At 34.8% G+C, this 17,050-nt stretch overlaps 1 protein-coding gene across 11 annotated transcripts in view; it reads left to right on the top strand.

Annotated features, from left to right (window-relative positions):
* CENPE (centromere protein E) overlaps positions 1 to 17,050 on the top strand; it is a 98,078-nt gene that overhangs the window by 15,206 nt on the left and 65,822 nt on the right. For all 11 annotated transcript variants that reach the window (XM_054485226.2, XM_054485231.2, XM_063663949.1 and 8 more), the window contains exons 11-16: positions 263 to 392; positions 1,687 to 1,806; positions 2,674 to 2,832; positions 6,080 to 6,227; positions 7,075 to 7,163; positions 8,220 to 8,387. In XM_054485226.2, the coding sequence (XP_054341201.1) occupies positions 263 to 392; positions 1,687 to 1,806; positions 2,674 to 2,832; positions 6,080 to 6,227; positions 7,075 to 7,163; positions 8,220 to 8,387 (814 nt within the window). The remainder of the gene's footprint in view (positions 1 to 262; positions 393 to 1,686; positions 1,807 to 2,673; positions 2,833 to 6,079; positions 6,228 to 7,074; positions 7,164 to 8,219; positions 8,388 to 17,050) is intronic.

The following is a 17,050-nucleotide window of genomic DNA, read 5'->3' as shown; positions in this document are numbered from 1 at the left end:
GGTTGAACATTGCAACATTTCGATGACACTCAAATGTACTGATTTCTTCCATATATTCAAAAACTTATACATATGACTATAATCTACTGAATTTACCTTCTATTTTAAATATTTTTTAGTTAGTAGTTTTAATCTGCCTCATATAACCTGTAAACTAATTTTTGAAACTCTGGCTGATTTAAGAGTTCTGCATTAAAAACCAACTACTTTGTTATATAAACGTTCTCAATCTTTTTCTCCCATAAACTCATTCCTTGCTAAGTGGTTTCATAAATTATCGAGATAGCAAGTTAACACGAATTCTCCAGAATTCCTTGGGAGGAAATGCAAAGACACGTATTATCTGCACAATTACTCCAGTATCTTTTGATGAAACCCTTACTACTCTCCAGGTGAGTTTGATTTTTATCTCAACTTAATATGGGGGAAGAGCAACTTGAAGAAGAAAAAATTACCTACTAAAATTAAGCATAGTTTTTTTTAATTAACTCACCTGTTATAATCGATATGTTGTCTACTAAATAGCATTTCTTAATTTAATTTTGCCAGACTTCGATTATTTGTATCTTACCTTCACAATTTTTGCCACATCCACCACTATTTTACTGAAATTGACTTGATATTTTTAAAATAACTCACTTTTTGTACTTGATTTATTGTAAAAGGAAACTTTAATATTAGTGCTATCAATGGGAAACTATTATTACTTGCCACAAATAGAAGGTAACAAAAAAAATTGTGTGTCTGTCTGTATAACAAAATAATTCTGAAATTCCTGGTAGTTGACTGTTGCCTTCATTTGCTCTGAGCCTAAGGCCTACATTTTCTATTTTAAAAAGGAAAGGAACCAGCCTGACCAACATGGAGAAACCCTGTCTCTACTAAAAATACAAAATTAGCCAGATGTGGTAGCGCATGCCTGTAATCCCAGCTACTGGGGAGGCTGAGGCAGGAGAATCACTTGAACCCAGGAGGCGGAGGTTGCGGTGAGCCGATATCACGCCATTGCACTCCAGCCTAGGCAACAAGAGCGAAACTATGTCTCAAAAAAAAAAAAAAGGAAAGGAAAAATGAGAAATATCAGTAGGGTAGCTTTCTCAATGACGGATTCAATGTTATCTAATGGTCACCTTGGGGTACCCACCTAAAGTTACTTATGGTGCTTATACTCTGAGAAACATTGCTTTAAATAGCTGTTGAGCACCAGATCAAGGTACTGTCAGAGGTGCAAAGAGAAACTAGAGTCCCTGGCTTAACAGAATTAATGAATTCTGTGACAAGGCACATAACACTTGTCTTGCAATATAATTGCCTTTGATTAGTAGTTAAGTGGTTAATAACTAGTATAGAGTTTAAAGGAAGGAGAGATATTTTTGGCTAGAAGCAAAACTTCAGAGTAGAGGAGGCGTTAGCACTGGACCTTGAGGGGTAAATGAGATTCCAATAAGCTGATGTTTTTAAGTTCTCTCAATATATCTTTTTTATTCTCCTGAAGACTATCACCCAGGATAAGTTACAGAGCATTGTTTTAAGGACATAGAATGTTCCCTTTGTTCAAAAGTATTAAGCCAACTGGAAAGAGTATTGATTTTTTTAAAACTTGAATATAAGAAAGCTAAATATTATTAATTAAATTTGAATTTTTTTAAGTGTTGAACACTTAGCACTTTTGTATTTTTTTTCCAGTTTGCCAGTACTGCTAAATATATGAAGAATACTCCTTATGTTAATGAGGTATCAACTGATGAAGCTCTCCTGAAAAGGTATAGAAAAGAAATAATGGATCTTAAAAAACAATTAGAGGAGGTATGTATGAATCATTTATTTCATTAAATAGAAAGAACCAATTTAGAATGGAGACCTGCCCAAATGCTCAGAGACTCTTCATTCCTGAATATCTGAGTTGCTACAACTTAGGTTTTTAATCACTTTTAAACAAGAAGAAATCCACTCATAAAAATTTTAGTTTAATTTACTATAAATTGTAAGATTTGGTTCTTGAAATTATTTTAGATTTTGTTTTTTATTTTCAAAGGGCAAAATCTGAGATTATCAAATGGGCCAAGTAGAGACATTTCTTAAAATTTTTCACAAATACATATAAATTCGGTTAAAAAGAGAAACTACAGAGTTACTTAGAACCACCTTCTGTGTTTTCATGTTATCCTGAATTCCTCTTCTAACCCTTAGATAGCAATCTAATAATATAGCATAATTACTTATCATTTTAGTTTGTTTTAACCATCATGGTCCCATATGTTGTAAAAAATCATGCATTAATGATCTTTTTTAAAATGAGCTAAAATATTAAATGGTAATCTTATGAGAACATCTCTATCTTTACTATCAGAATTCAAGTCTTTGTTTTATGATTTCTGACTATTCATATCCTCTTAGGCAATTAATAGAGTTATATTAACAGCATTGTTGTCTTATACATGGTATATAGAATAGTTACATGAGAAGAAATGTGTATTTTATTGTAAGTCTGAGAAATTATTGATTATGGTAACTGCATTTTGGTGTTCTGCAGTTAGAGTATATTTTATTTCAGTGAAATTACAATTCTTATAGTCCATATACAAATTTAATATTTCATTCTTTTATGCTACTTTAAGGTTTTAAAACTTAGCCACATTTATTATTAACATAATCCAATATTGCATTCTATAGGTTTCTTTAGAGACGCGGGCTCAGGCAATGGAAAAAGACCAATTGGCCCAACTTTTGGAAGAAAAAGATTTGCTTCAGAAAGTACAGAATGAGAAAATTGAAAACTTAACACGGATGCTGGTGACCTCTTCTTCCCTCACATCACAACAGGAATTAAAGGTAAAATTAAAAGATGACAGCTTAAACTTGATGTACAGAGAATAGAATTGGTATTTCTATGTTTATTATATAGTATGCACTTTCTATCCTTTGATACAGTATATTCAAGAATCCCAGAAGATTTTGTGTTTTCATAATACCTAAGAGATTCATTAAAAATACCAATTTCTGATTCCTATTTGTAGAGATTCTAATTCAACAAGTTTGGAATGTATTTAAATAATTTATTTGCAATATTCTGCTTAATAAATTCTAGAGAAACTGGGTGATTGGAAGCCACAGGTTTCTAGAATATGTGGAAATGTTATTTTCTACTTAAACAAATATTAATCTCAGGAAAACTGGTGTAGAATATAAAGCAACATAATTGTGTCAATGTAGACTCTGGTGAAAGAAAATAAAAACAACGTAGTGAACAAAATTCTGACTTTGTGTGATTTTTTGTTTGTTTTTAATTGAGTAGGAATTTATTTATTCAATAGACTTTTTGGGGTGTGAGGGTGTCATGGGTAAGAGAATGACCTCTGGAGCTAGACTGCCTGGATTTGAATCTGTCATTTCCTAACTCTTGGCCTTGGACAATTTCTTGAATTCACTTTGCTGCTTTTTCCTGTGGAAGTAGCAGTGTGGAATAGCTTGATACTCACCTCATAAGTGTTGTGTGAGAATTAAATGAGATAATAGGTAGAATTAGCTCAACACAGCACTTTCCACACAGCATATTCTCAACTAATGTATATTGTTAATGTGAATAAGCATTATGTACAGAGGTATACAGAAGACAATCAAGAACTATTGGTTGAGTGGTGAGCAGGAAATAGCCCAATGAAAGACCTAGAGAAGAATGTTTCAAAAGAGACCTACATGTACAAAAGCTTGGAGTTGTGAAGAAACATGCATTCCTTGCACTTAAGATGTTCTAGTAGCAGGGGCGTTTTAGACCTCCTTGAGGGATTTGAATGTGATGTTTTGCTAACAACAAAGAACAGCCTTGTGTGTGACATCAGAATTATAGTTGAGAAAGATGTAGCTGCTGTGCACATCAGATTGCTTGGGTCTGCAAAGATTGTGGCTCTGGAGTTGGAGTGAATTGGATAAATTGGAGAAATGTTTGGAAGGTAAACTTAGCAGGACTTTGTGATTGTTTGGATGTTGAGGGCAGAGAAAGGGAGAAGGAGGTGTCCGGAATGACTTGCAAGCAATTCCTTGGCTTCATGGGTAACTGGTAACAATATTGATTGAGTTAAGGAACACTGAATAAAGAGCAGTGGAAATGGTGGGTGTTTTATTTGGGATTTCTTTTGTTTGATATGTCAGGCTGTTGAAAATGCAAATGTGTGAGTGTGAGGTAGATTTGAGATATAAATATCAATTTGGGCATTAACTACTACAGATCCAAATTAAAGTTTGTTCTGGTTGCATGTTGAGAGAAGGCAACAGAAGGCAAAGTAACAGAAGACAAAACTCCAATTGGGTAAGGCAGAGAAAGAAGAATCCATAAAGCAGCCCAGGTTTAGCTCTAGAGTTAAGAATAAAACCTAGTGAATATGGTAGCTAAGGGGAGAGAATATTTCAGGGAGGTAGTGGTCAGCAGTGTCATATTCTGCTGAGAAGTTAAATAAGATAAAGATGGACAAAAATTATTTGCATTTAGAAACACAGAGCTCATTTGCAAAAGTAATTTGAGTTAAGTGATGGGGGTGAAAGCCACCTTATAGTGTGTTGAGGTGGCCTAGATGGATGGGATCTTGAATATAGTAGAAAGAATTGGACTAACATAGGAGAAATACCTCTTGAATTGCAGCAAACACGGAGGAAAGGATAGGCCTCTGTGCAGGTAGTACTCTTAGGAGTTTAGGTTTATACTTTCTTTGTGAAATAGGTTTAATTTTTCTGCTAAGATGGCAGGTGATGGTAGAGTCATAAGTTTACAGAGATACTAAGAGTTCGAAATAGGCTAGCCTTTGTAGGTAATGAAAAAGAAAGCTGACAAGGGGGAAGGGAATATTGCCATGCAACATTAAAGATCCAGTTTGTCTTGTCAGCCGGTCTTCTGGCTGTGTGGCTCTGGCAGTGCTCAGGAGGCTGATAAAGGTCTTGAACACAGTGTCATTTGAGTGTGCCGTGTGAGGTACATGTAAGGGACAGAGAGTGGGTCAAATAATTTGAGAACATTGACCTCAAATTTCAAACATGATTACAGTGATCTGTGGAATCTGAGATGATAGGGTGAGAACCAAGAGGGAGATGGCAAAAAAAAAAGTCGTGCAACAAGGGAACAAAGCTAAATAGCCCCTGATGAGCTAAATAGCTATAGTGGGATTAACTAAATTAATGATTTGGAAGGATAGCAACGGCAATAAGAGCAAGAGGTCTAGGTTTATGACTTTCAGATAATGACAAGGTCCAGGTGTGGCCTTGGTAGCAACTAGCATTAAACTGAAGGTTATTGGAGTCGAGGATTTAAATATGATGGGGCTTTTGCAGAGCAGGGTGTGGAAAGGGCTGGCCATTTCAAGCAGAAGGACGGCACTCAGAGAGGCATGACAGTATGCAGTATATTCTGGGGACAACAAGTAATCTTAAGAGGCAATGTGATGGAATGGTTGCATGGATAGGCTCTGAAGTAATAGACAATGGGCTCAGCCACCAATTGGCTATACAACTTCTCCAAACTTGTTGGGCACCCAACTCATCTGTTAAAAAGATGTAGTAAGGTTGATACTCGATACAAGTATCATCTCATCTTATTGGATTCTCTCAACAACCTTAGGGTTGTGTATTTCAGATGTGATTACAACCCTAGGGTTGCCGAGAGAGTCCAATAAGATGAGATGATACTTGCACTGAGTAAAGAGACAAGAGAAGAATGGTGGCTATGAAACCTGGAGAAACACACTTAAGAGGCAGGCACAGGAAGAGAAACTAGCAAAGCAGAGTGAGTGGTAAGGACAGCAGCTGGGTAAGGTAAGAACCAGGAGATGGGTCCCTGAAGTGTTGAGGAAGGAGTGGATAAATAATGAGGAGGACAAAGTAGGAAAAAAAGAAAATGGTAGTTAGAGTGAAGTAAAGAGTCAAGAGTTTGATTTTTTTTTTTAAGCAATATCCTTAGACTAATAAAATTTTAAACTAGGCTTAATAAGAATTCTACCAAGTCAATGGTTTTCAAAAATAGAAACTACTTTGCTTGTTTTATTATGTTTTAATACAGATCTATATGACATAATTTTGATTTCTTCTTCTTTAGGCTAAAAGAAAACGAAGAGTTACTTGGTGCCTTGGCAAAATTAACAAAATGAAGAACTCAAACTATGCAGATCAATTTAATGTGCCAACAAATATAACAACAAAAACACATAAGCCTTCTATAAATTTATTAGGAGAAATTGATGAATGTGAGTGCTTTTTTCAAGTGGAACTATGTTTAATTATAAAAGCATCCTTATAAAGAGAAACTATGTTTATCGCTCAGTTAATGTGATAAACATGTTTAAATACTGTGTATTTCATATGTGATTACAATGGAGACTATGATTTAAAATAAGTAATTCTAAAAATACAAAAAAACTAGCTGTGCGTGGTTGCAGGCGCCTGTAATCCCGGTACTTGGGAGGCTGAGGCAGGAGAATCACTTGAACCTGGGAGGCGGAGCTTGCAGTGAGCCAAGATCCGTTGCACTCCAGCCTGGGTGACAAGAGTGAAACTCTGTCTCAAAAAAATATAAATAAATAAATAAATAAAAAGTAATCATAAGTTCTTTATTCTGAATCTCTTAAGAATGATGCACTAGTTGAAACACACATGAGACAGGTGTTTTTATTTTCTAATTATTATTCAATTAAATTTTTAGTTATATGGCATCTGCCTTTGTTAATCTTAAAAGAGTGGCATTGACATGGGAATCTGTTTCAAAATTATTTCTTCAATAGTACAGTCTGTTGGGGGGCATTTTAAATCTACTTATAATGATCAAATTGCAAATTCAGAATTTGTCCTTTTAACCTATATTTCATTAAGGATCCTGTATTGTGTCACTAATTCCAACCAGTGATCATCTTAATTCACACAATAATATAAATGACCATATCTATTAATGTACTTTTGGTATTCATACTCTAGCACATATTAGTTAATTTGAAGTTCTTAGTATCTCTGATAAGAATGTTTTTAGTAATCTTTAATTTGACTTAGGAAATTTGGTAAACATGTTTATGGACAAATTTTTTTTTTCTCTAATTATAGCTGTCTGTTCAGAGTCTGATGTTTTCAGTAACACTCTTGATACATTAAGTGAGATAGAATGGAATCCAGCAACAAAGCTACTAAATCAGGTAACTTAATGTATTTTACAGCATATAATGCTTTTACTCTTTTTAAAATTCTTTTGTTATTAGATTTTGTTGTTACTTGTTCTCATTTAATTTCAGTAGTGATTTGGCTCTAATGAAGGCTTCTCTCTTTACATTTCTACTCTATAACCATCAGGCACCTAGAGAAAGGCTAAAAATTTCATAAGGCAGATATGTGCTAGTAGGTAAACCTTTGCTTCTAGCTCTTTACTAGCAGATCTTAGTATTCATGATGTTTGTAAAGTTTCTGTTTTGCCTTGGTAAACTTCATTAGGGTAACAAGACTGATTTTAAAAGTGTCAGTTCTCAGGCATTTATACTGTATAGAATAATACATCAGGGAGAGGTAATTTTGGTGAATACATCAGTAAGTTTAGATTCCATGTTTACTTTGTAGATTGCTCATGTTTAAAGATGTATGGTTGTATAAAGTAGTAGACATTTTCATATGAATTTTAGAATATATTGCATTACTCCTTATTATTGTTAGTTAATTCCTATAAAGTATTATTGACAAAGTGTTTTTGTGTTCCTAATACATACATTAGAAGTTTCTTGGGTTTTTTTACAATCTCTGGTGTAAAAAAGTATTTTTTTTAACTCATGGTTTGTCTCTTATAATAATAAAGAAAATAGAAATAGGCCTCTTTAAGTATAGTAAAACACAGTTATCATTAGCTTTAGAAGTCAATAAATAATATCTCTGTTTCCATTCTTGAATTCAGAACCATCTGAGACATAAAATAGGAGTTAGTTAGATTGGGGAATTAAATTTTCAGTTTTATTACTGAGGAGCTTGAGGATTTATGGTCAAAATTCCCTGTCAGGCACAGGCAAACATACAATTTATTGATATATTTTTAAAATTCTCCTTCTTTCAAAATAATCTATTCTAAGTTAGCTAGTTTGCCAAAATGTAGAACTTTAGAAAGATATCAAATCAAAGTTAAAGTAGTTATTTAAATAATCCAAATTTTATTAAGGAAACAAAAAATATATGAATTTTCTGATTGGAAAATCTGTTCTTGTTTATAATAGGAGAATATAGAAAGTGAGTTGAACTCACTTCGTGCTGACTATGATAATCTGGTATTAGACTATGAACAACTACGAACAGAAAAAGAAGAAATGGAATTGAAATTAAAAGAAAAGAATGATTTGGATGAATTTGAGGCTCTAGAAAGAAATACTAAAAAAGATCAAGAGGTAAGAGAGACAGAAATGTAAAACTAAACTAAAAGCATACTTTTAAAAGAAGTATTCTCTTTTTTCTATAATGTAAGCTTTTTAAATATTTTTTAAATGTACAGATAACATTTTATGTGTTTATTGTATACAACATGATGTATGATGTTTTGAAGTATATGTACATTGTGGAATGGTTAAATCTAGCTAACAAATGTACTACCTCACATAGTTATTGTTTTTGTGGTGATAGCACATAATATCCACAGATTTTATGTTTTTTAAGAATACAATACATTGTCATTAACTATAGTCACCTTGCTGTACAATAGAGCTGTTGAAATTTATTCCTGCTATCTAACTGTCATTATGTCATCTGACCAAGATTTCCCCATTTCCTTCTCCCTGCTAAACACCCCAGCCTCTGATAACCACCATTATACTTTGTACTTCTAAGAGATCAGCTTTTTAAGATTCTGCATATGAGTGAGATCATGCAGTATTTGTCTTTCTGTTCCTGGTTTATAATGTCCTTTGGGTTCATCCATATTGTTGCAAATGGTAGGATTTCTTTTTTTTTTTTTTAATAGCTGAAGAATATTCCATAGTGACTTTATACCAAATTTTCTTTATCCATTCTTCTGTTGGTAGACTCTTAGGTTGGTTCCATATCTTGGCTGTTGTGGAAAGTGCTGCAGTAAATATGGAAATGCAGATATTTCTTGAACATACTCATTTAATTTCCTTTGGGTACATACCCAGTAGTAGGACTGCTGGATCTTATGGTAGTTCTATTTTTGCTTTGTTGAGGAACTTTCATACTGTTTTCTATATAGTCCTACCAACAGTATAAAAGGATTCCCTTTTGTCCACATCCTTGCCAACAGGTTCTCTTCTGCCTTCTTGATAAGCCATTCTAATTGGGATGAGGCAATACCTCACTGTGGTTTTGATTTGCATTTCCTTGATTATTAGTAATATTGAACATATTATGTGTATGTCTTCTTTTGAGAAATGTCTGTTCAGGTCTTTTGCCTATATTTTGATTGGGTTGTTTGGGTTTTTTTTTGCTATTGAGTTGTTTTAGTTTCTTATATATTTTGGATATTAACCATGTGTCAGATGTATATTTTGCAAATATTTCTGCCATTCTGTAGGTTGTCTCTTTATTGATGATTTCCTTTGCCTTTAGTTGTAATTCCGTTCATTTATTTTTGGTCTTTTTGGTTGTGCTTTTGGGGTCTTATCCAAAAATTCCTTGTCCTGACCAATGTTATGAAGCATTTCCACTATCTTGTTTTCTAGTAGTTTCACAGTTTCAAGTCTTAGTATTTAAGTCCTTAACTCATTCTGAATTGATTCTTGTATATGATGAGAGACAGGAGATCTAGGTTCTTTCTTCAACATATAGATATTCATTCAGTTTTCCCAGCACCACTATCGAAGGAAGACTATCCTTTCCCCAACATATGTTCTTGGCACTTTTGTCAAAAATCAGTTGACTGTATGTGCATGGATTTATTTCTGCGTTCTCTGTTCTATTGGCCTGTTGTCTGTTTCTATGCCAGTAGCATGTTATTTTGGTTACTATAGTTTTGTAATATATTTTGGAGGCAGATGGTATGATGCCTCCAGATTTGCTCTTTTTGCTCAAGATTGCTTTGGCTATACAGGGTCTTTTGGGGTTCCATATGAATGTGAGGATTGTTTTTAATCTACTTTTGTGAAGAATGTCATTGATGTTTTGATAGATATCGCATTACATCTGTGGATCACTTTGGGCAATATGGACATTATAACAATATTCTTCCAATCCATGAACATGCATATCTTTCCATTTGTGTCTTCTTCAAATTCTTTCATTAATGTTTTATAGTTTTCATTTGAGAGATCTGACACCTCCTTGGTTACATTTATTTCTAGGTATTCTTTTGGTAATAAATGAGATTGTTTTCTTTGTGTCATTTTTAGATAGTTTGCCATTAACATATAGAGATACTACTTTTTTTATGTTGATTTTGTATCCTGCAACTTTACTGAGTTTTTTATTAGTTGTAACAGTTTTGGATGGAGTCCTTAGGGTTTTCTGTATATAGGATCATATCATCTACAAATAGAGACAATTTAACTTCCTCCTTTCCTATTATGTTTTATTTTTCTCTTTTGCCTAATAACTCTAGCTAGAACTTCCTGTACTATGTTGAATAAAAGTGGCAAAGGGGGACATCCTTATCCTGTTCTAGATCTTAGAGTAAAAGGCTTTCAGCTTTTCCCTATTTGGTATTACGTTAGCAGTGGGTTTGTTGTATGTGGCCTTTATTGTGTTGAGGCATATCACTTCTATACCTAATTAAGAGTTTTTATCATGAAGAGGTATTGAACTCTGTCATGATTTTTCTGCATCTGTTGAAGTGATTGACTTTTTTTCATTGTTTTGTTAATGTGGTATGTCATGTTTATTGATTTGTTTATGATGAACCATTCTTGTATTCCTGGGATAAATTCCACTTGATCATGGTCAATTATCTTTTAAATGTGCTGTTAAATTCAGTTTTATAGTATTTTGTTCAGGGTTTTTCTGTCTGTTCTTCAGGCATATTGGCCTGTAGTTTTCCTTTTTTGTCTATTTTTGGTATCAGTGTAATGCTGGCCTCGTAGAATAAGTTAGGAAAAATTCCTTCCTCTTCAATTTTTTGGAATACTTTGAGAAGAATTGGTATTAGTTCTTCTGTAACTGTTGGTAGAATTCAGCAGTGATGCTGTCAGGTCCTAGGCCTTTCTTTGATAGGAGACTTTTTATTACTGATTCAAGTCTCCTTTCTCATTACTGGCCTGTTCAGATTTTCTATTTATTCATAATTCAGTCCTGTTAGGTAATGTGGTATAGGAATTCATTTCTTCTAGGTTTTTCAATTTATTGGCATATAATTGTTCTTTGTATTTCTGTGGTATCAATTGTAATGTCTCCTTTTTTATTTCTGATTTTATTTATTTGAGTCGACTGTCTTTTTTACCTAGTCTAGCTAAAGCTTTGTTGATTTTGTTTCTTTTCAAAAAAAAAAACAAAAAAACTCTTTATTTTGTGGATTTTTTTAAAGTCCCTATTTTGTTTATTTCTGCTCTGATCTTTATTCTTTCCATTTGCTAATTTGGGGTTTAGTTTGTTCTTGTTTTTCTAATTCTTCGAGGTAATAGTTTAGGTAGTTTGAGATCTTTCCTCTTTTTTGATGTAGATGTTTATTACTATAAACTTCTCTTTTAGAACTGCTTTTGCTGCATCCTATACACTTTGGTATATTGTGTTTCCATTTTCATTTGTCTTAACTTTTTTAAATTACTCTTTAAATTCATTAACCCAGTGGTTGTTCAGGAGCATGTTTAATTTTTATGTATTTGTGATATTTCCAGAATTTCTGCTATTATTAATTTCTAGTTTTATGTCATTGTGGTCAGAAAAGATACTTGATATAATTTTGATTTTAAATTTTTTAAGACTGTTTTTGTGGCCTAATATGATCTGTCTTAGAGAATGTTCCATGTGCAGTTGATAAGAATGTGTTTTCTGCAGCTGTTGAATGGAATGTTCTGTAAACATCTATTAGGTCTCTTTGGTCTAGACTGCAGTTTAAATCTGCTATTTCTTTGTTGATTTTCTGTCTGAATAATCTGTCCATTGCTGAAAGTGTAGTTTCAAAATCCTCTATTATTATTGTGTTGCAGTCTCTCTTCCTTCAGATTAATATTTGCTTTATATATATTCTGCCATGTTCAGTGTGCATATATATTTACAATTGTTATAACCTCTTGCTGAGTTGACCCCTTTATCATTATATAATGACCTTGTCTCTTTTCACAGTTTTTGATGTAAAGTCTGTTTTAGCTGATATAAGTATAGCTTCTCCTGCTCTCTTACAATTTCAGTTTGCATGGAATATCTTTTTCCACCCCTTCCTTTCCATCTATTTGTATCCTTATGGGTGAAGTTAATCTCTTTCAGGCGGCGTATATTTGGATTTTTTAATCCATTCAACCACTCTGTCTTATAATTGGAGAATCAGTCCATTTACATTGATAGGTAGGAACTATTGATAGGTAGGAAATTACTACTTCCATTTTGCTAATTATTTTCTTATTTGTTTTTTAGATCCTTTTATTTTATCTCACTGTCTTCCTTATTGGTTAAATTATTTTCTCTGATAGTATGTTTTGATACCTTTCTATTTTTAGTATATTTATTATAGGTTTTTTTCCTTCGTGGTTACCATCAGGCTTACAAGAAAGTCTTACAGTTATGCAGGTTATTTTAAACTGATAACAGATTATCGTTTATTACTAAACAAACAAAGTCCACACTTTATCTCCTCCCACCTTCTGAATATTTGATTTTCTAACTTTTGATGTCACAACTGTTTTCCTTCAGTACTTTTACTGTATCATTGCACTCCCTCCTGGCCTGTGAGATTCCTCTTTGCTGTTGTTGTTGTTGTTGTTTAATGATACTTTAAGTTCTGGGGTACATGTGCATAACATGCAGATTTGTTACATAGGTATACATGTGCCATGGTGGTTTGCTGCACCCATCAACCTGTCATCTACATTAGGTATTTCTCCTAATGCTATCCCTCCCCTAGCCCCCCCAATCCCCGACAAGCCCCAGTGTGTGATGTTCCCCTCCCTGTGTCCATGAGTTCTCATTGTTCAACTCCCACTTACAAGTGAGAACGTGTGGTGTTTGGTTTTCTGTTCTTGTGTTAGTTTGCTGAGAGTGATGGTTTCTAGCTTCATCCATGTCCCTGCAAAGGACATGAACTCATCCTTTTTTATGGCTGCATAGTATTCCATGGTGTATATGTGCCACATTTCCTTTATCCAGTCTATCATTGATGGGCATTTGGGTTGGTTCCAAGTCTTTGCTGTTGTAAACAATGCTGCAATAAATATACGTGTGCATGTGTCTTTATAGTAGAATGATTTATAATCCTTTGGGTATATACTCAGTAATGGGCTTGCTGAGTCAAATGTTATTTCTAGTTCTAGATCCTTGAGGAATTGCCACAGTGTCTTCCACAATGTTGAACTAATTTATACTCCCACCAAACAGTGTAAAAGCGTTCCTATTTCTCCACATCCTCTCCAGCATCTGGCCTGTGAGATTTCTGCTTAGAAGTCTGCTGCTAACCATAATGGAACTCACTTCTATGTTATTTGCCTCTTTACTCTTGCTGCTTTGCTGCTTTTAGGATTTTCTCTTTGTCTTTGACTTTTGAGTTTGAATATAATGTATCTTAGGGCAGGGTCATTTAGATTGAATCTGATTGGTAACCTTTGACCTTCCTATATGTGGATATATATTGCTTTCTTCAGGTTTGGGAATTTTCTGCTATTATTTCTTTAAATAAGCTTTCTGTCCCTTTATCTTTTGCTACTTGAACTGCAGTGACCCAAATATTTGCTTTTTTGATGTTGTCCCATAAACTTCATTCCTTTTCATCCTTTTTTTTTTTTTTGCCTCCTGACTCTATATTTTCAAATAGCCTGTCTCAAGCTCACAAATTCTTCTGCATGATCAATTCTTCTATTGATGTTCTTTGTTGCATTTTTCATTTTGTTCATTGTATTTTCTTGCTCTAGGATTTCTGTTTGTTTTTTTATTATTTCAGTCTCCTTGATAAATTTCTGGATCGTTTCTCTATGTTTTCTTGAAGTTTGCTGAGCTCGCTTAAAATAGCTATTTTGAATTCTTTGGCAGATTATACATCTCCATCTTTTAGGATCAGTCACCAGTACCTTACTTTGTGCTTTTGGTGACATCATGTTTCCCTGATCGTGATGCTTGTGGTCATGCAGCAGTGTCTGCACATTGAAGATGAATTTAGCTATTTGTTTTAGTCTTCACCATCTTTATAAGGTCTTTTCAAGATCCATAGTATGACTGAGGTCAGCGTGTTATCCTGCAGAGGCACTACTGGACACCTTTCTCTTTAGGTCCCCAGGTGGGCAGAGCTGTTCTTATTCCACAGATGAGAGGGGTCAGTATCAAGATCCAGGGCCATTTGAGAATCTGCTGATGGACAAGGGTTGCAAAACCTGCCACAGGGACTTGGATACGCCTGTCTCCCGGTAGGACCCTGGCTGGGTAAAAACATTCTCAGACTATCGCTAGGAGAAACTGAAACCAAGCTTCAGAGTTAATTCAGAATGTGCTATGGAACCAATGTTGGTAAGCTTAACCTGGTGGCACCAGCAGTCAAGACTCCCAGCAGTTCTTATGCAGGGAGGATTGCTTGCATTCTGTAGCTGTGACATTCAAGGTTCTTTCCAGAACTGCTGTGTGATGGAAGCCAGCAGGCCTGTCCTACACAGGCAGGATAACTGCCAGGCTGCAGTAGACAGAGGCTGCAGTCAAGACAAGACCCCTTTAGGATCTATTATGGGAAAGATGCATGAAACCTGTCCTGGTGGCTGGGCAGGTGCTTCACTCAGCAGTTCCCAACACAGTCGAGATAGCTTCCTGACTGCAGCAGAGAGGCACTGAAGCTGAGACAGGGCCCCTTCAGGATCTATTGTGGGATGGAGGACTGCAAGCCTGACCCAGTGGCTCAGACAGGTTCATCTCTTGGCAGTTCTCTGTGTGGGTGGGAGCAGGGAGGCTGCAGCAGGGGAAGGCTGGAGCCAGTACATGTCCCCGTCGGAATCTGCTATGGGACAGAGGCCGGCAAGCCTCTCCTGGTGGCTCAGATGGGCATGTTCCCTTCTGGGTCCTTGTGTAAGCAGTACTAAGCTAGGACTACAGCTTGAGGAGGGCAGGAGCCAATTTACAGGCTAACTTTTGGGTCCACTGCCAAGACCAGTGTCGACAGGCAAAAGAGCCCATCTGCCGAGACCCTAGAGTGTGTGATTCCTCCTGGACCCCTTGACAGATAGTTTTGGTTGCAGACTCTAGGCCAAACATGGTTGTAGCTAAGTCCTTCAAGGAATGGGACCATTTCTGCATATGAACCTGGGAGCACAATTGGCAGGACTCCCACCTGGGTGTTGGTATGCACTCTCAAAAACAACACTTCCAGGTCTTGAGTTCTACTGGGGTTTTACAACCTCCTACCTGAATCCAAAGGCTCCCACAAAAAGACTTGTCTGTAATAGGTACAGAATTCTTGTTGTTTTGGGGGGATGTGAGCAGGTGACCTCCTATTCTGTCATCTTCTTGACATCACTGAGAAGTATTGTCTTAAAGATATTTTTTTTCTAAGATTGAGATGTTGAAGATCTAACCATTTTTCATATGTATATACAATTTAGAAAATTTAAGAAATATTTTCTTCATTTAGATTTTAAAAATAGTTAAATCATATTTGTTTCCCTGGTGCTTATGCAAGAGAAAAAGGAATTAAAAGCATCTATGGGAAGGGTTGGTGTATCTGCCTCTTGATGGATTTGTCTTGAAATTGTTTCCTTATAGTTTGTATATTACATTTTATTGAGCATATATAAATGCTACCTAGAGTATAGGCGTTTCCTACTGAGATCAGTATGAATTTTAATATCTAGATGACTATTTTATATATGGATGCTACATATTAATGGATTTCTTTTTCTTTAGAAAGTATGTTTCTAAATAATTAAAACATTAGAATAGCTGGAGAAGCTAATTTTGTACGTTTTGTTTTTCCTTCTCCATCTAAGAGAGTTATGTGAAAATTAGTATAACTAATACCAAATAGTTTTAACGGAATTTATAGAAACAGATCACTCATTTTCTAAGTATAAAATATTAGGCTACATGTTAAGAGAACTTAATCCAGAAACCATCAGACTTTATGGACTCAGAAATTGTCCAAAAGATTAAAGGGAGTTATTAGTGCAAAGTGTCCTTAACAACTAGAGGCCACAGATGCTGTGAAATTATTTTGCAGAATTTTTCAATGCATATTCATTTTTCTGGAACAAGAATCTGTAGTTGTGATCAGACTTGCAAAGTGATTCATGAACACCCCCCCTTCAAAAAAAAAAATAAGACCCAGTGTTTTATGTAGTTAAAAGATGAATTAATTTGCAGCTACTTTTCAGACTTCTATGTGGCTAGCCCAAAAGGCCATGATCCTTTTTCCTCGATATCATTGTTCAGTTTCTCAACCTCTTTTCTTTTTTAAAGGAAAAAAGAATTCTATGCCAAAGCTATTATTTCCATTCTACCTACAAATTAAAATTATTGCTTTATTTAATAGGTATTATATTCAAAGAGGTAAAAGTCTATAAGTTCTCCACAGGGTTTCATTTAGCTTGTTTTAAAATGCATGTTAATGAAGTGCAAAATGTCATGCATGACAAAAACCACTGGACTTTAATCAATAAAACTAGGTTTTATGGAAGGGACTGGCCTAGTGTCATGATTAAGAACATGGTCTCTAGAGTGAAATTGCCTGGATTTAAGCCGCAGTTTTGCCACTTATAAACTTACCGCAGATCCAGTCCTATTATGAATTGTTGCCAAGGCCTTGGGCAAGTCATTGAATCTCAGGGCTTCCTATATTTCTCCACCCTTGAAGTAGAGACCAGGTGCTCACCAAGGTCCCTTCTGACTTTAAAATTTCATATAATTTTTGTATGTTTTTATATATGATAATAACATGACATAAAACTAACTTTTGGGATAAGTGGCAATAATTTCTCTAATATTTTTCTCA

Source organism: Pongo pygmaeus, chromosome 3 (assembly GCF_028885625.2).
Source record: "Pongo pygmaeus isolate AG05252 chromosome 3, NHGRI_mPonPyg2-v2.0_pri, whole genome shotgun sequence".
Lineage (NCBI taxonomy): Eukaryota > Metazoa > Chordata > Mammalia > Primates > Hominidae > Pongo > Pongo pygmaeus.
Note: the sequence above shows the minus strand (reverse complement) of the source record. Positions and strands in the feature narration are given on the sequence as shown.